General features: G+C 44.4%; 1 protein-coding gene across 1 annotated transcript in view; it reads left to right on the top strand.

Moving 5' to 3' along the window:
- The window catches only part of SH3RF3 (SH3 domain containing ring finger 3), a 396,813-nt gene that overhangs the window by 335,067 nt on the left and 42,202 nt on the right, over positions 1 to 19,544 (top strand). The window contains exons 5-7 of the mRNA XM_045006970.1: positions 202 to 302; positions 5,018 to 5,188; positions 12,214 to 12,464. Of these exons, the coding sequence (XP_044862905.1) occupies positions 202 to 302; positions 5,018 to 5,188; positions 12,214 to 12,464 (523 nt within the window). The remainder of the gene's footprint in view (positions 1 to 201; positions 303 to 5,017; positions 5,189 to 12,213; positions 12,465 to 19,544) is intronic.

A 19,544-nucleotide genomic window follows, 5' to 3' on the forward strand; every position in this document is an offset into this window, starting at 1 on the left:
ATTAACAAGCTACTGTCCCTTGTGCCTGAAATGTAGTCTTGGAATTTCTGAGGCTAAAAGTCCATGTTGTCACACAGTATCAGTAAGGTGGCAAATCTGAGAAATAGGCTTTGCTTGGAAACTCACAACGGATGTATTTTACCCTCTATTTTAGGAAATGATGGATCTCACTTCTTGTGTGTCTTATTTTTATGTTTCCAGGACTCCTCCTCAATTGGAACAGCTACAGTGGCTGGACCTAGAACAAGTGCAATAACTGGAGATCAGGGAACACCGACAAAGGTCCAGCTCCCCCTCAATATGTAAGTAGCCAGTTCATCTTAATCACACTCAGGCATTTTGCAAATCACTTGTGGTTTTGATTTTTTTTTTATTTGAAAGAGTAGTTCTCATAGCAGCAGCTCTTTGAATGCAGTTATCTCAATCTCAAACCTTCCGCTGAAATTGAAAAATGAACAGTGAAAGGCCAGGTCACCTTTCTTTACATAGGCCTTTTTTTAGCTTACAGAATATTTATTACAGCTCTCTGAATCATTGCAAAGCAAATGGAGTGCCTATCTGCTAGAAAAAGCCTGCTCCATTAAATGAAAGGCTTTAGGAAGGCACACTCCCATACATTGGAACAACTGAGTCAATCATCATTCAGATGACCTGTGTCTAACCATAAAAAGTAGTCCAATCACATTCTTCAGTACAATAACCAAAGACATCAAATGGAACATTTTAAGTGCAAGAATATCGTGAGTGTAAAAATACTAGGTGGGAGAACAGTAGGTTGATTAGATAGGGTATAAGAGCAATAGGATCCATTATAATAATTCTCTTCTAGCCCAGTGAATATATTGGGTACCTATGTCATTAAACTACTGAACCCCTTCTTCTAATAAAATATATGAAAACCCAACTGAACCTAAACATACATATGTTTGTGTGTATAATGTCCTAAAAGAGTAGCTGAAATTCACACATGCAAACATGCAAAATGAGATGACAGATCTGCTTTAAACGGAATGGGAAATTCAAAACCATGAAAACTAGTCCTTAGTAAACCCATTCTGCCACAGTTAGGTACTAAAGCTTAGAGGATACAAAACATCATTCATTGTTCTGAGATTCTGATGAGAGAATCATACCATTACTCTACAGTCACTCTGTGGAGCCTGTGTGATATTAATGTGATGATACATATTGAGGCAAATCCTCCTCCTACCTTTCCAGATGCTTAGGGCCCTGGTGGAGTTCTGCTCTGCAAGGGAAGATTCCCTTACATATTGATAAAACCAGTGCTCACGTCCTTAAAAAAAAAAAAAAAAGTTCCAGAACACATGATTTCAACAACAAGAATACCTTAGGACAGGTTGAATCACTGGCCAGAGGTGCAGGGATAGTTATCAGTAGTACCAGAACCATAGTTAGAGGCTGGCTCACGCTCTGAAACATGAGAATTTATATCCCTTCCAAACATTGTTTTTTTTTAAACCCTTACTATTGTAACTCCTGACATTCTTGCTGTCCATGTGTATGTGTAATCCCTTTATGAATCCTGCTAGCTTTTGGCATCAGTGCCAAACAAAGTGCAGGAACTGCTTTCCGGAGCATTCCAGCACGACTCAAGTGCTGGATTAAAAGGGTAAGTAGGTCTAAGACTGTCTAATTTAGACTAAGTTGTACCACCACTTTACACATGACCTCTGAATTAGGCCCACAATATAGAGACCTAAACAAGTACTAACCAGAGGCGAGCCATGCTTCTTGGTCCCAAGTTGTGCAGCCTCCGCACTCTCCATTGTATCCTAGCAGAGCACTGGAGGGATGAGCACTGAAGCATGTAGCACTGTTTCATGTCAGGCAGATGCATTTCAGTGTTCTTCAGTTCATATGCAGCCTCATGTTTTCTGTCAGGTGAGCACCAATAGAGCTGATCATTGCTACCTGATTATACAGACTGAACAAAAAATATGCAGAATGGTTTCTCCTGTCTGTTGACTAATGAAATATAATTATATCACATGCACATGGTAAACGGAGCCAAGTACGTCAACCTAAGCATGCCCAGAGGAGCTGTTATCAAATATTTTGTATTCTACTCATTACTGTTGTTTATTTACTGGCTGCAAAAGAAAAATAAAAATCTACTGGTAACATAAAGGAATAAAATAGGAAAAACTAATAGGATTTATTCTTCAATTATATTTCCTAAAGACCAAAAGTAAAAAGCCAAGCATCATTTTTATTGGTTGCAGGCCTACAATCACTGTGGTTATAGTTTTCATTATTTCTTTGTTTCTCTGCTACTAGGTATACACTGAACCCCTTCTAACCTTTCCTCAATATGAGGGTATTCTGCTACATTTTGTAGGGTAAATGCAGTTTTCACAGCATTTACCCATTTGTTCTAGACCAGGGGTCTCAAACATGCGGCCCGCGGGCCGCATGCGGCCCGCGGAGCTCTTCCCTGCGGCCCGCGGAGCTCCCCAGGGGAGCTCCGCAGGGGCCCCCAAGAGAAAAGCGGAGGCTCCCGCCTCCGCCCCTCTCCTGGAGCCTCGGCGCATAGAGCGCCGAGTCTCCGTCCGAGCGCCTGAGCCCCGCCCCGATCCGAGCCGCGTGGGGAGGGGGCGGGGCTGGGAGCTCTGGGCTGAGCGCTGCGCTCGGCGTGGAGCTCCCAGCCCCGCCCCCTCACCACGCGGCTCTGAGCGGGACCGCCGGAGACGCGCTCGGGTAAGGGGGGGGGGGAAAGCGGGACCCGCCGGGGCCGGGCCCGGGCCCGGGCCCGGGCCGGGGGACGGGACGCGGGACCCGCCGGGGCCGGGCTGGGGGGGGGAAGGGAAGCGCTCAGGGCTGGGGCAGAGGATTAGGGTGCGGGGGGATGAGGGGTTCATGATGTGGGGGCGCTCAGGGCTGGGGCAGAGGATTAGGGTGTGGGGGGATGAGGGCTCTGGCTGAGGATTAGGGTGCAGGGTCCTAGTGCCTGCCCTCCGCCAGTACTGGCAAGGCAGGCTTCCCTTACCCTGAGCCTCTCCAACCCCAAACCCTCAGCCCCAGCCAGAGCCCTCATTCCCCCCGCACCCTAATCCTCAGCCCCAGCCCTGAGCACCCCCACATCATGAACCCCTCATCCCCCTGCACCCTAATCCTCAGCCCCAGCCAGAGCCCTCATCCCCCACACCCTAATCCTCTGCCCCAGCCCTGAGCGCCCCCACATCATGAACCCCTCATCCACAGCCCTCACCCCACACTCCAAACCTCTTCCCTAGCCCTGAGCCCCCTCGCATCATGAACCCCTCATCCACAGCCCTCACCCCACAGCCCAACCCTCTTCCCTAGCCCTGAGCCCCCTCGCATCATGAACCCCTCATCCACAGCCCTCACCCCACAGCCCAACCCTCTTCCCTAGCCCTGAGCCCCCTCCTGCATCATGTACCCCTCAGCCCCACAGCCCTCACCCCTGCACTCCCTCCTATCCCCAAACTCCATCCCAAAGCCTGCACCCCCACCCCCTGCCGCAGCCTGGAGCCTGCATCGAGCACAGAGCCTGCATCCAGACCCCCTCCCCCACCCAAACTCCCTCCCAGAGCCTTAGGCAGTAAATCTAAGTGCGTGTTTTGTCCTTTGAGTGAGGTGCATTACTGAGTGTATATATTTATTAAAACTGCGCGCGCTTAGGGGAGGAGGTGGAGAAGAGACAGGGCAGGGGCGGGGCCTCATGGAAGGGGTGGATTGGGGGTGGGGCCAGGGGCAGCAAGGGGGCGTGTCAGTGATGCGGCCCTCGGGCCAATGCACTAGTCCTCATGCGGCCCTCGGGGTCATTTGAGTTTGAGACCCCTGTTCTAGACCTTCTGTACTGCCTTCAAAACAACACTCAGGAATGAGCAATCATAAACTGGGATGGTTGGAAATCTCCTTTTGTATTGGCGGCAAGGGGGTAGTGCCAAAAAACTTGATTGTTATAAGATAGAAGGTGCTGCGGGGTGGTTGTTCTTGTTATTTTTTCCTTAACTGGCTTCCTAGCTATCCCCCAAAGTACAAGCAATCATTCTGAATTTTCAACAAGCATCTCCCCAAACACTGGGACTAATTTTAGCAGCTATAAGTTGTAGTATTTCATAGCATGAGTCATGTCCCTGAAGTATTGAAGCAAGAACAAAAGAGAGATGAAAGGAAAGATCATAAAGGGAATAAATAAAAGTATAATTAAATATATAAAAAGTTATGGCTATTGAGATCAAGATTAAGTTGTGCATATTGAGATAAAGACTAAGGTTATATGCATACTGCATACAAAAAACATAGGGTCAACTCTGAGTCCTTCCTGTGGAGAAACTCCCATTGATTTTAATGGGAGTGTTGCCTGAGTAAGGATGCCATGGTTTGGCCCTAAGACAGTTGTTAAAAGAGTATCATCTGATACACACACACAGAAATGTAGGAATTCTCATATTGGACCAGTATCCTGTTTCTGGCAGTGGGTAATACAAGATGAAGAAACCCTATAGCAAGCATTTGTGAAATAATCTGCTTTCTTCCTAACCCCCAAAGTTAGAGGCTGGATCAGGCTCTGAACCATACAAATTTATATCCTCTCCAGACATTTGACTTTTTAAAAATACTTAGTATTGTAACTCTGGACCTTCTTGCTACCCATATGTATGTGTAATCCTTTTATGAACCCTGCTAAAGTCTTGGCTTCAGTGCTACTTTGTGGCAGTGAGTTCAGCTGGCTAATTGTGCATTGTGTGAGAAAGTATTTCTGTGTGTCAGTTTTAAAGTTCTGCCTTGTCATAAAATAAACTATCCCCTTTGTTCTCATATTGTGAGCGAGGATGAATAGCAGTATTTGATCAGCCAGCCAGCCATTCATTATTATGTATACCTTAATTATGTCCCCTCTTTAGTCATTGTTTCTGAGCAGCATGTGTGTCACAGGGCTTTCCTGCACTGTTAGGCTGAAATAAGAACCTAACATCACTTGTTTTGGCATCATCTATACGCTCAGCATATGTGTAACTTCTCCCTGCAGCTACTTAGCTCTGTATGCATACAAGCCTCAGAAGAATGATGAGCTGGAGCTGCGTAAAGGCGAAATGTATCGGGTCATTGAGAAGTGTCAGGATGGCTGGTTCAAGGGGACATCTCTGAGAACCGGAATGTCTGGAGTCTTTCCAGGCAACTACGTGACTCCTGTTTCCAGGTGAGGACTATTGGCCAGAGGTTACTAGGTAGCTCTGCATAGGAGCAAGGGTGTACAGAGAGGAGGGCAGGAGTTCCTACTTCTAAAGAAAAATGAAAAATGGGTAGATTTAGTTTTAAATTGCACACGCTTCCCCAAAAACTTTATTAATGGCAATTTTCTACCATTAGCATCTTTGGTACCTTGGTTTGTTGATTTTGGTTTTAGAGTCACTCACATTTTCAAGAGACGTTATTAATTGTTTAAAATTACTATTAGAGTTTATCTGGATTGCCCACCCCATTATTTTAAAGAACCTATGAGCTATGGAGTCCGTATCCAAAAAAGGGAACTAAAGGAGTTTTACAATAGAGATGAGAAAAATAAGGAGAGATTGTAGTTTGTTTTTCAACACCTCATCATTTGTATTTTGGTTTTATAAAACCAAAACTGCAGAGTCATTTGAATAGAGGTTCAATTTTATCAGAAACCCCCAAAGTTCAGAGGTGGAAGGTAAGTTTGATAAATTATTCCTGTTTCAGCCATCTGTGTATCAGAAATAGAACGGAGTGAAAAGAAACACAGTTTTGGATTTTGCAAAATTTCATTGGTCAGAGTTTTGTTTGGAAAAACCAAAACAAAGGCTATTTCTGACAGCATTTTATAGAAAACCTGGAAACTTGAGGGAAAGGGTCTAGGTAACTGATTTCAGATTTGATCCCTCCCTAGTTTACTGCAATATACAGTATGTGGTGCATACAAAACTAAAGACAAGCATAAATTGTAAAGAAAAACATCATAAATGAAGGGAGTCAAACTAGAGAACCATTTCAAACTGGTATTTTTACTTGAACCAGAACCGAACCAAAACCATAATTTTATCCAACTTACTTAACCTGATTTGGCACCGAACTGAAAAAAAAATTGGGCTACTGGTTAAAGGTTCAGCATTTTTAAGCTCAGTATTCTAAAAAGCTACTGTGACCATATTTTCATTTTAAAACAAGACAACAAAATAAATAGGCATGTGATTGGTGCTAGAAAGGCCTTCCCCAGTATATAGTAAGAACCTCACAGCAGTGGTGGATTAGCCATTGGGCCAATGGGGCCTGTGCCTGGGGGCCCCTGGAAAAATGGGCATGTCCCAACTTGCTCTGCCTGTCCACGGCAAGCCCCCGCACCCCGACCCACTCCCCAGCAGGAGCACTGGTGGGCAGGGGAAGCCCCCATTCCCCAACCCCACAGGAGTGCTGTGTGGGTGGGGGAAGCCCCCATGCCCTGATACAGCTCCCCAGCAGGAGCATGGAGGGAACTGCAGGCAGAATGGGTGGGGAGGGCCCCCACTTGCTCTGGCCCAGGGTCCCACAAACCTGTAATCCACCTCTGCCTCAGAATTACAAACACTTAAGAAATGAGGTTGTTTGTAATTCTGAAATGTTCAAAATTCTGAACAAAATGTTATTGTGGTTCTTTCAAAAGTTTACAACTGAACATTGACTTAATACAGCTTTGAAACTTTACTATGCAGAAGAAAAATGCTGCTTTCCCTTTGTTTTTTTAGTAGTTTACATTTAACACAGTACTGCACTGTATTTGGTTTTTGTTGTTTTGTTTTGTTTTTGTTTCGTCTCTGCTGCTGCCTGATTGTGTATTTCCAGTTCCAAACGAGGTGTGTGGTTGACGGGTCAGTTCATAATGCTGGTATATGTAACTCTGAGGTTCTACTGTAATGAGAAGAGAATGACATGACAATGAGAATAGACGAAGGCCAGCCCACGAGTGTAGGAAGGGAGAGAGGAAGTTTAGGAGCAGCCTGCATACCTCATGAGGCAGCAGGGGGCCCCAGAGACAGATCTCTGAGACTGCCCTGGGGAGGAATCAGGTGGAATCCTCCCTGGTCCCAGAAGTTAACAATAACTCTTCAAACCCAAGGAAAAATGTAGTGGCTCCCCAACCCTTCTGCACCTTAGGCAGGCCTCCTCTGACCCATCTCCAGTATCTGGGGCATTTCCTCCCGCCAGTTGCCCCACTTGAGGCCCAAAACTCAAATTTATCATTTCACCGCAGAAGTCCAATATGACACAGCAAATATTAGATGTTATTTTAGTTTGCTGAAACAAATTGTTCATCAAGAATAATTGTGTTTATTTGACAACACAAAAACACTGGGAAAACTCGTGAAGTGGAAGATAAATGGTCAAAAATCAAAATAGTTTCAGTTTTAACTCTCTTTTTTGAATTACTTCCACTAAGATTGATATTTGATTCAAATTGGTTCAAACCGATAACTGAACCATTGTTTGGGTTTTTTCTGATGACTTGAGCCAGAATTGAACCCAACACGCTGACTGCAACTGAATCGGAACCTGAACCAAAACAAAATAAATATCGATTCGACTCTCTGAATAACTGTAACATTGTTTTCACTTTGCCCCACCTGTAGTCTAGCTGACATTCTTAGGTTGCATTTCAGTGCCAAAAGAATTAACGCTATAGCTTTGTAATGACTGAATTATTCATTCATCTAAATTTCTTTATCTGATTTTTATACAGCAACTTGGCTGCCTGCAGTACTTGACTCTTTAGCTCTTAACAAGTAAAAGGTTCATGCTGTGGTATTGGTGATCCGGATCAGCAAGACGTTGCTAAATGCAGCATGTCATAGCTAGAATAAGACACTGAAAAGTGCTAAAAGGCAAAAATGCTTTCTGCACCGCATGAGTTCTGTGATTAATTTTATGATCCATTAGAAATGAACGTGTAATTAAAACAGTCTGTTCACATATGCAGTATCTTAAATGAAAACAGCAAGAAAAATACTATAATAAACAAACTCTCCCATTTGTCACGGTCTTTGATTTACCCGTTTTCCTTTCCTTCAACCAGCAAAACAAAGGAACATGCTAGGGGGCAGGGTGGAGGGCTGTGCACGGCCAGTTGGAAACAGGGACAGAGTATCCAGGAAATGTACTAATTTCAAGTCTCTCTCAGGCTCCCTCTGCTGGAGGGTTCCTATGGGATTCCCCAGCAGTGTTATGAAACCTGCAGGGGTACATCTCTGCTTGTGAGCACAGAGGCGTACATGTTGCTATATTGGTGAATCAAGCCTATTGCAGGTGATTTAGCCAGCTCTCTCTGACTCTCATTTCCTACTTGTCCACTTTTCACAATGTCATTGAGGGTGACACATAGCACGCAAAGGGGGCAAGGACCCTAGACAGTGTGTCACTTCTTCCCTGTCTGGAAGTGGGGGGAAATGTTCAAGATTTTCCAGATTTTCCAGTTTAAAGGAAACCCAGTTATACCACCGTAAAGATGGATTCAAAACAACATAAATAGGCAAACTTTATACAAAGTGAAAAAGCGTAGGACTCTATGTTTCTGTTATTTTCTCCCTTCTCTTGTTTATCTTCCTGTCTTCACATTTTTTGACTGTAGCGTCTTGCATCTTCTCGTTAGTGGTGTGTGTCCATGCTTCCCCTCAGACTTATTCCTTTTTAATTGTTTTCCCCCTTCACTCTCTTTCTTTAGGACTTAATATTTTCTTCTCTGGTTTGGCCTTTCGCTCTGTCTAATTTGTATGTTCAGTGTTTCCCCTCCCTCTCCTCCTTTCCCCTCTCTCTGTCCTATTACACTTAAACTAAAGTCCTCTCACCCATCCAGCCTCCTAAGCCTGGTCTTAGCTCCCCTCCATTAACTCCTCTCCCCTGGTCTGATTTCCTGCAATCTCTCCCCTCCATTTTCTCCAGCCCTAATAGTTCTCTCCCCACCCTCCTGGGTCATGTCCTCATGTTCTGCCCTTTACCCTCTTCTCTCTCCTCCTCTTGTGGCTCTCAGTGCGGTGAGGTGGACAAGGGAGGGCACTGAGAACAGAATAGTACCAAAGCCATTTGCGCTGTTTCACAGCACTGCTGGGAAGTCAGAGGCAGGCACTTGGCTAGCGGAGAAGAACACACTATAAATGGAAGAGCAAATAGAGCGCTGGCATCTGTACAGCATTTTCACCCCTTCAGACTGCAGTTACTAGGTCAGTGGGAGGGAAAGAATGAGACTTGGGGAAAGCCTACACTTAAAAAGCTGCAGCTTCGCTTTACTACGCGGATGGGAGAGCTGCTTCTGCTGGCGTAGTTAATACGCTTCCGCGAGAGGCGGTAGCTATGTTGACATAGCACTTTCTACACTCGGGGTTAGGTCCATACAGCTACTTTGCTCAGGGGTATGGATTTTCACACCCCTGAGTGGTTTAGTTATACTGGTGTAAGTCTGTAGTGTAGACCAGCAGTTCTCAACTGGGGCCCATGGCCCCCTGGGGGGCTCCAAGCCCTTTCAGGGAGATCGCGGGACCCCAATGCAGGAACCCAGAGCTCGAGCCCGGGTGGCCCCCAGCTGTGGGGCTGAAACCCCGAGCCCTGGCACCCCCCCACTGCAGGCCTGAAGCCAGGAGCTTTGGCGTGAAGCTGGAAGCTCCGGCACCCCCCACCACGGGGCTGACGAAGCCCTGAATGCTAGTTGCCCCCCTCCCTGCAGTGCCAGAGCAGCCCCAAGGGCAGCTCCACACACCCCCACACTTCCTTCTCTACCCGCCCCAAGGCCCCACCCCTAGGCCAGGTCAGAAGGGGGAAGCCAGAGTCAGTCAGTGCGGGCAGCTGCTGCTCTGGCTGGTACCATGGAGCAGGCAGCCTCGTCATTCCCTCACCTGCTGTTGGTGCCTGGGGTTGTGGCTGCTGCTCCTCAACTCATGCAGCTAGTAAGAGCCACCCAGGCAGGGGGACCCAGCTCTGTGGCTGGCAGAGCCCTTGGGGACCAGTGACCATAGGGGAGCCATCCTGGTGCACAGCCCCAGCTACCCCTTCCCTGCACCCTGAGCTACCCCCTGCCCTCACACAGCCCCTAGCGACCCCCTCCCTGCACCCTGAGCTACCCCCTGCCCTCACACAGCCCCTAGTGACCCCCTCCCTGCACCCTGAGCTACCCCTGCCCTCACACAGCCCCTAGCGACCCCCTCCCTGCACCCTGAGCTACCCCCTGCCCTCACACAGCCCCTAGCGGCCCCCTCCTTGCACCCTGAGCTACCCCCTGCCCTCACACAGCCCCTAGCGACCCCCTCCTTGCACCCTGAGCTACCCCCTGCCCTCACACAGCCCCTAGCGACCCCCTCCCTGCACCCTGAGCTACCCCCTGCCCTCACACAGCCCCTAGCGACCCCCTCCCTGCACCCTGAGCTACCCCCTGCCCTCACACAGCCCCTAGCGACCCCCTCCTTGCACCCTGCATTACCCTCCCTCCCACACACAGCTCCTAGCTACCCCCTCTCTGCAGGGGTGAAAGTAACTTACAGGACTTACTGGTACTGCCGGAGTCCTGAGGGGGGCGTGGCCTCATCCGGAAGAGGCGTGGCCTCTCAAGATTTAAAGGCCCTGGGGCACTAGCTGCGGCTGGGAGCCCCAGGGCCTTTAAATCAACCAGGGGCTCCCAGCTGAAGAGGTGGCTGAGAGCCCCCTGGGGCTCAGGGGCAAATTAAAGGGCCCAGGGCTCCGGCCGGCGGGGGGAACCCCAAGCTTTGCGGGGCTGGGGCAGGGATTTAAAGGGCCCAGAGCTCCTGCCGCTGAGGGGAGCTCTGAGCCCTTTAAATCCTGGCCCCAGCCTGGACGCTGGAGCCGCAGCAGAGATTCAAAGGGCTCTGGGCTGCCCGCAGCCATGGGGAGCGCTGAGCCCTTTAAATCTCAGCCGCGGCCGGGATTAAAAAGGCTCTGGGCTGCCCACAGCGGCGGGCAGCCCAGAGCCCTTTCAATCCCCGTCGTGGAAGCCAGTGCGGTCCGGCATGGCATACTGGCTCTTGCCGGTATGCCGGACCGGACCGGACTGGCTTACTTTCACCTCTGCCTCTCTGTACCCTGAGTGGTTTTCAAACTTTTGGTGCTGAACCCCACCACACATAGCCCAGACAGGCTGGGTGGTCTGCTGCGGTGAGTCAGAGGTGGAGGTGGCACTGCCTCCCTGGACCCTACTACGTGGAGCTGGCCCAAGCCCTGCTGGGCCAAAGTATGTCTATGCCCAAGAGCCCACCCGTGCATGCTGAGGGGGGCCTCGGAAGAAAAAGGCTGAGAACCCCTGGTGTAGACCTTGGTCAGCAGAGGAACAGGGCTCTGAAGAGCTGGCTGCATAAAGAAACAGTCTTGGCCCTGCATCCTCCTCTCTCTGCTTGCCCAGACAACGTGGATAATCAAAGGGTTTGCAGGGCCAAGCAGGTAAGAGAAGGAAAATGTGTACAATGCGGGTGAGCTGCTAGGGCTGGGGTTTGCAGGGGGGGTTGGTTGGTTGGATGCTTGTTAAACAGATCTCCCTTCCAGTAATGTCAGTTGAGCTCACCTAGCCTCTAGGCTCACTTATCATTCTTCTGAATTAGAACTGGGTGAATGGTTCATGTGAAAATCCAAAGCCTACCAAACCAGCTGGTTTTGAGGCTGCCAGCCCAAACCCGAACATCACCATTCTGATTCAACTGGCATCCTGTAGGGATTTGGTGCTGCCCATCTTTTATTCCACATACATTTGCATGGAGCTCAGGCCCTACGTTAATATCTTCACGGCTCATTTTAATTATTTTTCCATTGCCACCTGCAAACATAGCCATGCTGTACTAAACAGCATTTTGATGACGTCCGTTTCTTCTGGATTTAGTTGGTAATATGTAGATGTCTACTAGAATAAATTGAAGCAGGAATTCTGGATTTCAAACAAGTTAATGGAGAAAAAAAAGATGACCCTTCTGTTCTTATAACATTTGTATCTTGTGCTGAACATTCAAACTTGAGAGATTCCCTGTGTGGGGAGCAGGGGAGAAGGTGCAAAATTCCACCAAAATACATATTTTTCTGGGAAATATAAACAAAATATAATACTTAACCTTAAACTTCATTTTATTTTAATACCTTAATTTGTATCATGTCCCGCTTCAGGGGACTTCTGGTAGTTTATGGCAATCACTGCAGTATACGAGTAACTATGTCAACAGAGTTTTCACATTATACTTCCTTTCTCTTTAGAGTGCCTATAGGAGGTGGCCAGCCCAGGAATAGCTTAGCAGGCGGGGCTCAGACAATAAAAGGATCCCCAGGAGCTGTTCACCCAGGAGGTGCAAGTCTTACAAACACAGCCACTGCTGTCAGACCTGTTGTTCCAATCACTGCACCTCAGACACATCCCCAACAACAGACAGCGTCTCCTCAGATGAATAACTGCATGAGGTATTCAGCCCAGCAAATGGTCAGCCAGACTCGCAGTGCCATGCAGATGGGTAGGTATAGTCTCCTTAATGCCTCTTGCCTTCTCAGAATTCGACATTGTATCCCGTGTGAACAAGCCACTGGAATCCTATTGTACCTACAAGTTTCCTTTGCAGGTCTTTCATTTTAGTCAAAGCTCAGCCCTCTGTAATAGGATATGTTTTATTGCTTGTAATATTTACAGACTTCTATTGATCTCTGGGAACTATGCTGTGTTTATCAGATTGTGCTGTTGTCACAGCTGAAATAGATTACAGTGGTTACAAATATTTACATAATTTATTTTAGAGAATAAAGCATCCTGCATACTAAGAAGATTAACATTTCTAAGTCCAGTTGGCTTAGTGACAAAAAAAAATACTGCACTTATCACAAACAAGTAATATGTGACTTAAAATTAAGAAACATTTCACTGGGCTTCAAGGGTGAAAGTTATATATTAGGCAGAAGAGGACTCAGCACTGGTGGTAAAGGAAGATATCCAAAAAATAGTGCCACCTCTTTGAAATGCGAATAAGAGATTTGCACAGCAGGGGACCGGTGTTGTTTCTAGTTTTCCTTTTTGATGCAAAGCATGGGTTTTCTGGATCAGAATTTATACTGCTTTCCTGATGTTAAATAGTTGTAATGTTGAGTGAATTAAAAGTAAATTACATGGTAGATCTTTACGGCAAAATTTAAAGCTGTTTTGTTTTTAATATTTTATGGTGACTTTAGCCCTTGTGTTTTATAAAGACTGAGCTAGGGAAGCACTGGGAATACTGGCAACTGAAGATTTTAGATTCAGAACAGACTAGACAAAGTATGCTACTATCTAAAACATAGATTCTCACGTTAAGGCCAGAAGGGACCATTATGATCATCTAGTCTGACCTCCTTATAACACAGGCCAAGTGGAAGAGTAATCAAATCCCCATGAATCTAAATCTTATTTTACTGAAAAGCAGCATGGACTCTATTTCTTTGGTTGTAACACATAGTGGCATCTCTTTACATGCATAGAACTCACGCTACAATATCATCTAAGTATCATAATTCATTTTTTGTAGTTCAGAGAGAAGATTAATAGATTCCAAGGCCAGAAGGGACCATTGTGATCATCTAATCTGACCTCCTATATAACACAGGCCATAGAACTTCCCCTAAATAATTCTTAAAGTGTATCTTTTAGAAAAACATCCAAACTTGATTGGAAAATTGCCAGTGATGGAGAATCGACCACAATCCTTTGTAAATTGTTCTAATGGTTAATTACTTTCACTATTAAAAATATACTCCTTATTTCCAGTCTATTGGATCATGTTGCACCTTTCTCTGCTGGATTAAAGAGTCCATTATTGAATATTCATTCCCTATGTAGTTACTTAGACTGTAAAGTAGTCACTCCTTGACCTTCTCTTTGTTAAACTAAGTAGATTGAGCTCTTTGAGTCTGTCACCATAAGGGATGTTTTCTAATCCTTTAGCCATTCTTGTGGCTCTTCTCTGAACCCTCTCAAATTTATCAACATCCTTCTTGAATTGTGGACAGCCAAAATGGGACACTGTATTCTAGCAATGGTCTCACCATTGCCAAATACTCCTACTCGAGATTCCCTGCTTGTGCTTTTGGCCACAGCATCACATGGCGTTCATGTTCAGCTGGTCATCCACTGTGACCTCCAAATCTTTTTCATAGTCATTGCTTCCCAGGATAGAGTCTCCCATTGTGCAAATATAACCTACATTCTTTGTTCCTACATATATACACTGACATTTGGCCATATTAAAATACATACTGTTTCCTTGAGCCAAGCTTACCGAGCAATTCAAATTGCTCTGTGTTAGTGACCTGGCCTCTTCATTATTTACTCTTCTGACGATTTTTTTGCCATCTCCAAACTGTATCAGTGCTGACTTTGTTTCTTCCAGGTCATTAATAAAAATGTTAAATAATGTAGGGCCAAGAACTGATCCCTGTAGAATCCCATTAGAAATGCACCTTTTCAATTATGATTCCCTGTTTACAATTACATTTTGAGTCCTATCAGTTAGCCAGCTTTTAATCCATACAGTATGTGCCATGTTAACTTTATATCTTCTAGTTTGTTAATCAAAATGTCATGTGGTACCAAGTCAAATGCCTCACTGAAGTCTAGGTATAGTTCATCAACACTACAACTTTGGATGATAAAGGTAGTAATCTCATAAAATATATATCAAGTTAGTTTGACAGGATTTATTTTCCATAAACCCATGTTAATTGGCATTAATTCTTTATTAATCAAGTCCTGTATCAGCTGCTCCATTATCTTGCCTGGGATTGTTGTCAGACTGACAGTCTATAATTACCTGGATAATCCTTTTTATCCTTGGCACAACATTAACTTTCTTCTGGTTTTCTGAAACTTTTGTGGTGTTCCAAGACTTATTGAAAACCAGCATTAACAGTCCAGCAAGCTTCTCACCCAGCTGTTTTAAAACTCTTGGATGCAAGCTATCTGGACCTGCTGATTTAGATATGTCTAACTTTAGTAGCTGCAGTTTATCACCCTCCTAAGAAACTAGCGGAATAGAAAGTGTCGTTATATATGACTACATTGTGACGGGTTGGACCCCAGCTTCTGGGATGTCACTTGATACGCTTGGGTCCCACTCAGCCCTCTGGCCCTGCCAGCCTGGGTTTCCCTTGCACTGGGTTGCTGTGCCAGGCTCTCAAGCCCCTTTCCAGCACACAGCCAGGCAAGACCACAGCCACCTGCAGACACAAACTACAGTCAGATCTGTGTGAGCGGATTCACCCAGAACTCACATGCACACCCACTGTGGAGAGGTAAATCCCAGATAATATTGTGTTGCGCTATATAGAAAGATCTGCACAGCACAAGCTGATAAAAATTCACCCTCTCCCTCAATGTGAAGAGAGACATGCACAGCTTGTTGCCCGCCCAGATATGGATTGCACAAACTGGGTTATGTTATAAACAAGAAATAAGTTTATTAACAATAAAAGGTACATTTTAATGATCATAAGGGATAGCAAACAGAACAAAGCAGATTACTAAGCAAATCAAACAAAACACACAAACTAAGCTTGACTCACTAAAGAAACAGATTACAAAATGTAACTTCTCACCCTTAATGTTGCATTAGGCAGGATGCAGAGTTTCTAGCTCAGCGTTCCGGTTATTTCTCTTTACAGACTATACTCCTCTGTCTCAGTCTGGATTCAGCCCTTGCATTTCCCACAGCTCAGTTCCTTTGTCTCTTTAGGTACTTTCAGTAGACTTTCTTCATGGACAGGAAGGAATGGAGAAGAGTCCTGTTTGCCTTACTCCCCAGCCTTAAATAAGATTTACATAAGGCAGGAATCTTTTGTTTCCCAATTTCGACCTCCCCCTCCTTTTGGTGGAAAATTACTAGAAGTCCAAGATAGTGTTTAGTACCAGGTGACAGGACCACCTGACCTAGTAGTGTCACAGCTACATCCCAGGATGCCTCTCAGGAAGGAGAGAGATTAGTATCTTTAAAGTATAGTATATTAGTATCTATAAAAATGTTTCTTCCTAATGGCCCATCAAAGCTGATGGCCTGTTGTCTGGTGGGTGTCTCCAAAATACACACACAGTTGTAATTGTTACATAGCCAATATTCCTAACTTTAGATACAGAAATGATACATGCATACAAATTGGATAATCACATTCAGTAAATCATAACCTTTCCAATGATACCTTACAAGACCCATCTTGCTTAAAATATATCTTAGTTAGGCCATATTCATAACATAATCATATTTCTATGAAGAATAGGTGTGCAATGTTACATACATTACCTGTTTTCCCCTCAATACAGACTAGAGATATCTATTGAATATGTCTTCTTTTTGTGTATTATTGATAATTTTACCACTACCGTCTAGTAATGGCCCAGTACCATTCTTATGATTCTTTTATGATTCTTTCTGTTCCTAATAGATTTAAACAATTTCTTCTTGTCTGTAAGTCTGCTGGCCATAGTGTTCTCCTTGTGTCCCTTTTCTTCCCTTATCAATGTTCTGTAAGTGCTTACTTCTTCCTCAAATGACCAAATCAGCAAGTTCTCCAGATTGCCTCTCCACCACTTGTCTAGTCACTAGCAGCCCTTGTAATCAGACCACACATGATTTGAAACATATTCACGGTTTGGGAAGACTCAGGAGGCAGGAACGGAGTGCTTGTTGGAAAGTAGCATTAAATATGTCACTATGTCATGTATCTTGTAATAGTAACCAAGTTAGCATCAGTTTACACAGATCTGGCAGTACAATATATCTTTGGCTCTCTGGAACCTTTTAGGAAGTTCCTGTTGCTTCAGATGGCCATGCTGCCATAAAGAAGTATTCTCATGGAGCTAAGACAGGATGCGGTTGCAGGATAATATTAACCCAGGTAGATGCATTAGACCCTCCCTTTCCCATCTCTCAGCTAATCCGTGTAGCTACCTTCTGCCTTCAGAAGCTACCTGCCAGCACTCCCTGCATTCTCCTTGTCCCATGTTGTTTTGAGACCACATCTCAATATCCTTCCAACATCTTGGCATACAAATTAGTCAGAGAGCAGAATAAATCAGGAAATATAGCTCTCCTGGCACTTAATTTTTTGTGCTTCTCATACTTTCCATGGGTATTTGAGGTTTATTTTAAAACCTCAATATATATATATCATACACAATATGTAATTCACAGAGTAAAGGGAAAATTTGCAGAATTTCCAACATTGACTTAAGGAATACTCCAGTTCAATTTCTCTTTCACCAATCCACAATGGCCATAATAGGCTGCTGTCCAGTAGCCCAAATCCTGCAGAGCTCTTCTGCATCTCATCCTGCAGAGTGAAGAAACTTAATCCTATGTCTTAAAAAAAAATGAAGGTACTTCCAATAAAAGAAAAGTATACAATATTCAAGTCATGCTCTTGTTGGCTTGCAATATACATGAATAACAAATCAATTTTTTCACAAATCCACTAATGTAGAAATACAGAAAATGAAATACAAGCAGTCCGGAACAAAAATAGTCTTCAGTGAACATTGCTAATTAATAGCATGATTGGCACAGCACAATCTAAACCCACAGATGTTTAGAGCAAGACAGCTATAGACTGTAGAAGCCTTGCTCGCAGCTGAGTCTTCTCCGACCATTTCTTTTGCTGTTTTTGGCACCATCAGTTTCCTTGAAGCCTAGAAACGCTGATGCCTGTATTAAACAAACAATGCATGTCAGTATGACTATCGAATCAACCTTAAATCTAGAGGGAGGTAGCAGCATGCAATGAAGTTCCTTCATTTGTATTCTTATCCCAGAGATCTATAGAAATACCATTTCACCTTGGAACCAATCTGGCTGTAACAATATTTTCAGACCTTGAACACTGGCCTTATGCTTGTAGAGGGCTGCAAGATTTGATTTCTTGTAGCAGGACTTGCACATTACACAAAGCCCAAACAAGAGTGCCACTCGATTAGCCTACCCACAAATACAATTTGTACATAAAGATTGGGAGGGGATGAGTTAGGTGGGAGTAAATCAATAGTACCCATTTCTAACCTGAATTTGGATATGGCCCATATATTTTGTTACCTGTTGTTAGGTGATCGAGGTAGGGAAGACAGTAAAAAAGCAAATGACAATCTGGAGAAAATCCGAATTTGTGGACTCTTACTCTTCCTCGAGGTCAAGGTTACAAAAAAATTCAAGACAAATAAGTGACAGTTTGCTAAATTCAACATGAATAAAAAGAAACTCTGTTGGATCAGGGAATAACTGGGAAAGAGAATCATACCAATATAGGAGTTGCTGTACTGGAATATATCAGGGGTCCATCTAGCATAGGTGTCCATCTAGTTGATTGCCTTCCAAAGGTGGGTAATATCTGATGCTTCAAGAAGAGGTTAAAAAAAATCTCAATAGGCGTCCAGTGTTGTGTGTATAACATGGGAATAAGATTAGGGTGGAATTGCTTCAAGACCTCAGATGGTGATCAGTTGGTATGCTGAGCATGGGGATGATGCCCTTTGCCATTTTAAACCCTAGCGATGTAAGAGCAGGTGCTGTTCTGACAGATATGAACAGAAAATCTTTTTTTGAATTTTACTAAAATAATGCTGTTCAGTAATATCCCATGACAGAACTCCACAGATTGGTTTTAGTGCTGCATAAAAAGTATTCTTAAGAAAGGGGATTTTAAGAGAACTACTGAATTGTTTAAGTGTTGGGAATGCTTAACTCTGGCCTATTCTTCTCCACTGTACAAAGCAACAAACCCACCTGGAGATCAGAAAAGACTTAGGCATGGAAATGAAACTGGAGCTCTGTGCTATACTTTTTGACACATGAAGCATTCTGTAGTTTCCTGGATCCTTGGAGAGCCAGCATGGATAGTCAGTGTGTTGTAGTTATTGTTATACAGATGAGCAGTAGTTCCCTGGGTCGTGGTGGTGATCTGCTGAGGTGAAGTGGACCTCACCTACCTGGGGAAGGAAAACTAAATGGTTTTGCATAGTCCCTTTAGGACTTTCCTGGCAGAAACCAAGCTGATCTCAACTGTGCTTTAATGATCGGCACTACTTAACTTGTCTTGAACAGCATAGTAATTTGCTATTCTCTTTTTTAAAGTGCCATTACATTTTAAGCCTAAAATATTGTACAGTTTTTGGTTTCTTTAAATCACAGTTCAAAAATACAAGATCAGTTTTAATAATCTAAATTAGTCCCTGTTGATGTAAGTTTAACAGTTGGGAGCTCCAGAAATGATCAAGGAGTTAACAGTAACTATTAGAGTGAAGTAGGAATTTATTTTTAAAATGGAGTATATTTGTGTTTACCTTGAAGAGTAAATACCATGGACACTCAATGATTGTAGAAGTCAACAGTACACTCAGTGGGCTGTTTACAAGATGTGGTAGGAATTGTGGGGTTTTATTTTAAAACACTGTGTGTTTCATAAGAGGGAAATACTTTCAAGTAGAGCCATATGAATAACCGATTTTTTGATTCACTGGCAGTTCTGAAAAATTGGAGAAAAAAATCTGTTTGACCCAAACCCCACATTTTGTTTCGGTAGTGGCGCTGTCC

The sequence above is a fragment of the Mauremys mutica genome, chromosome 1 (assembly GCF_020497125.1).
Source record: "Mauremys mutica isolate MM-2020 ecotype Southern chromosome 1, ASM2049712v1, whole genome shotgun sequence".
NCBI classification, from domain to species: domain Eukaryota; kingdom Metazoa; phylum Chordata; order Testudines; family Geoemydidae; genus Mauremys; species Mauremys mutica.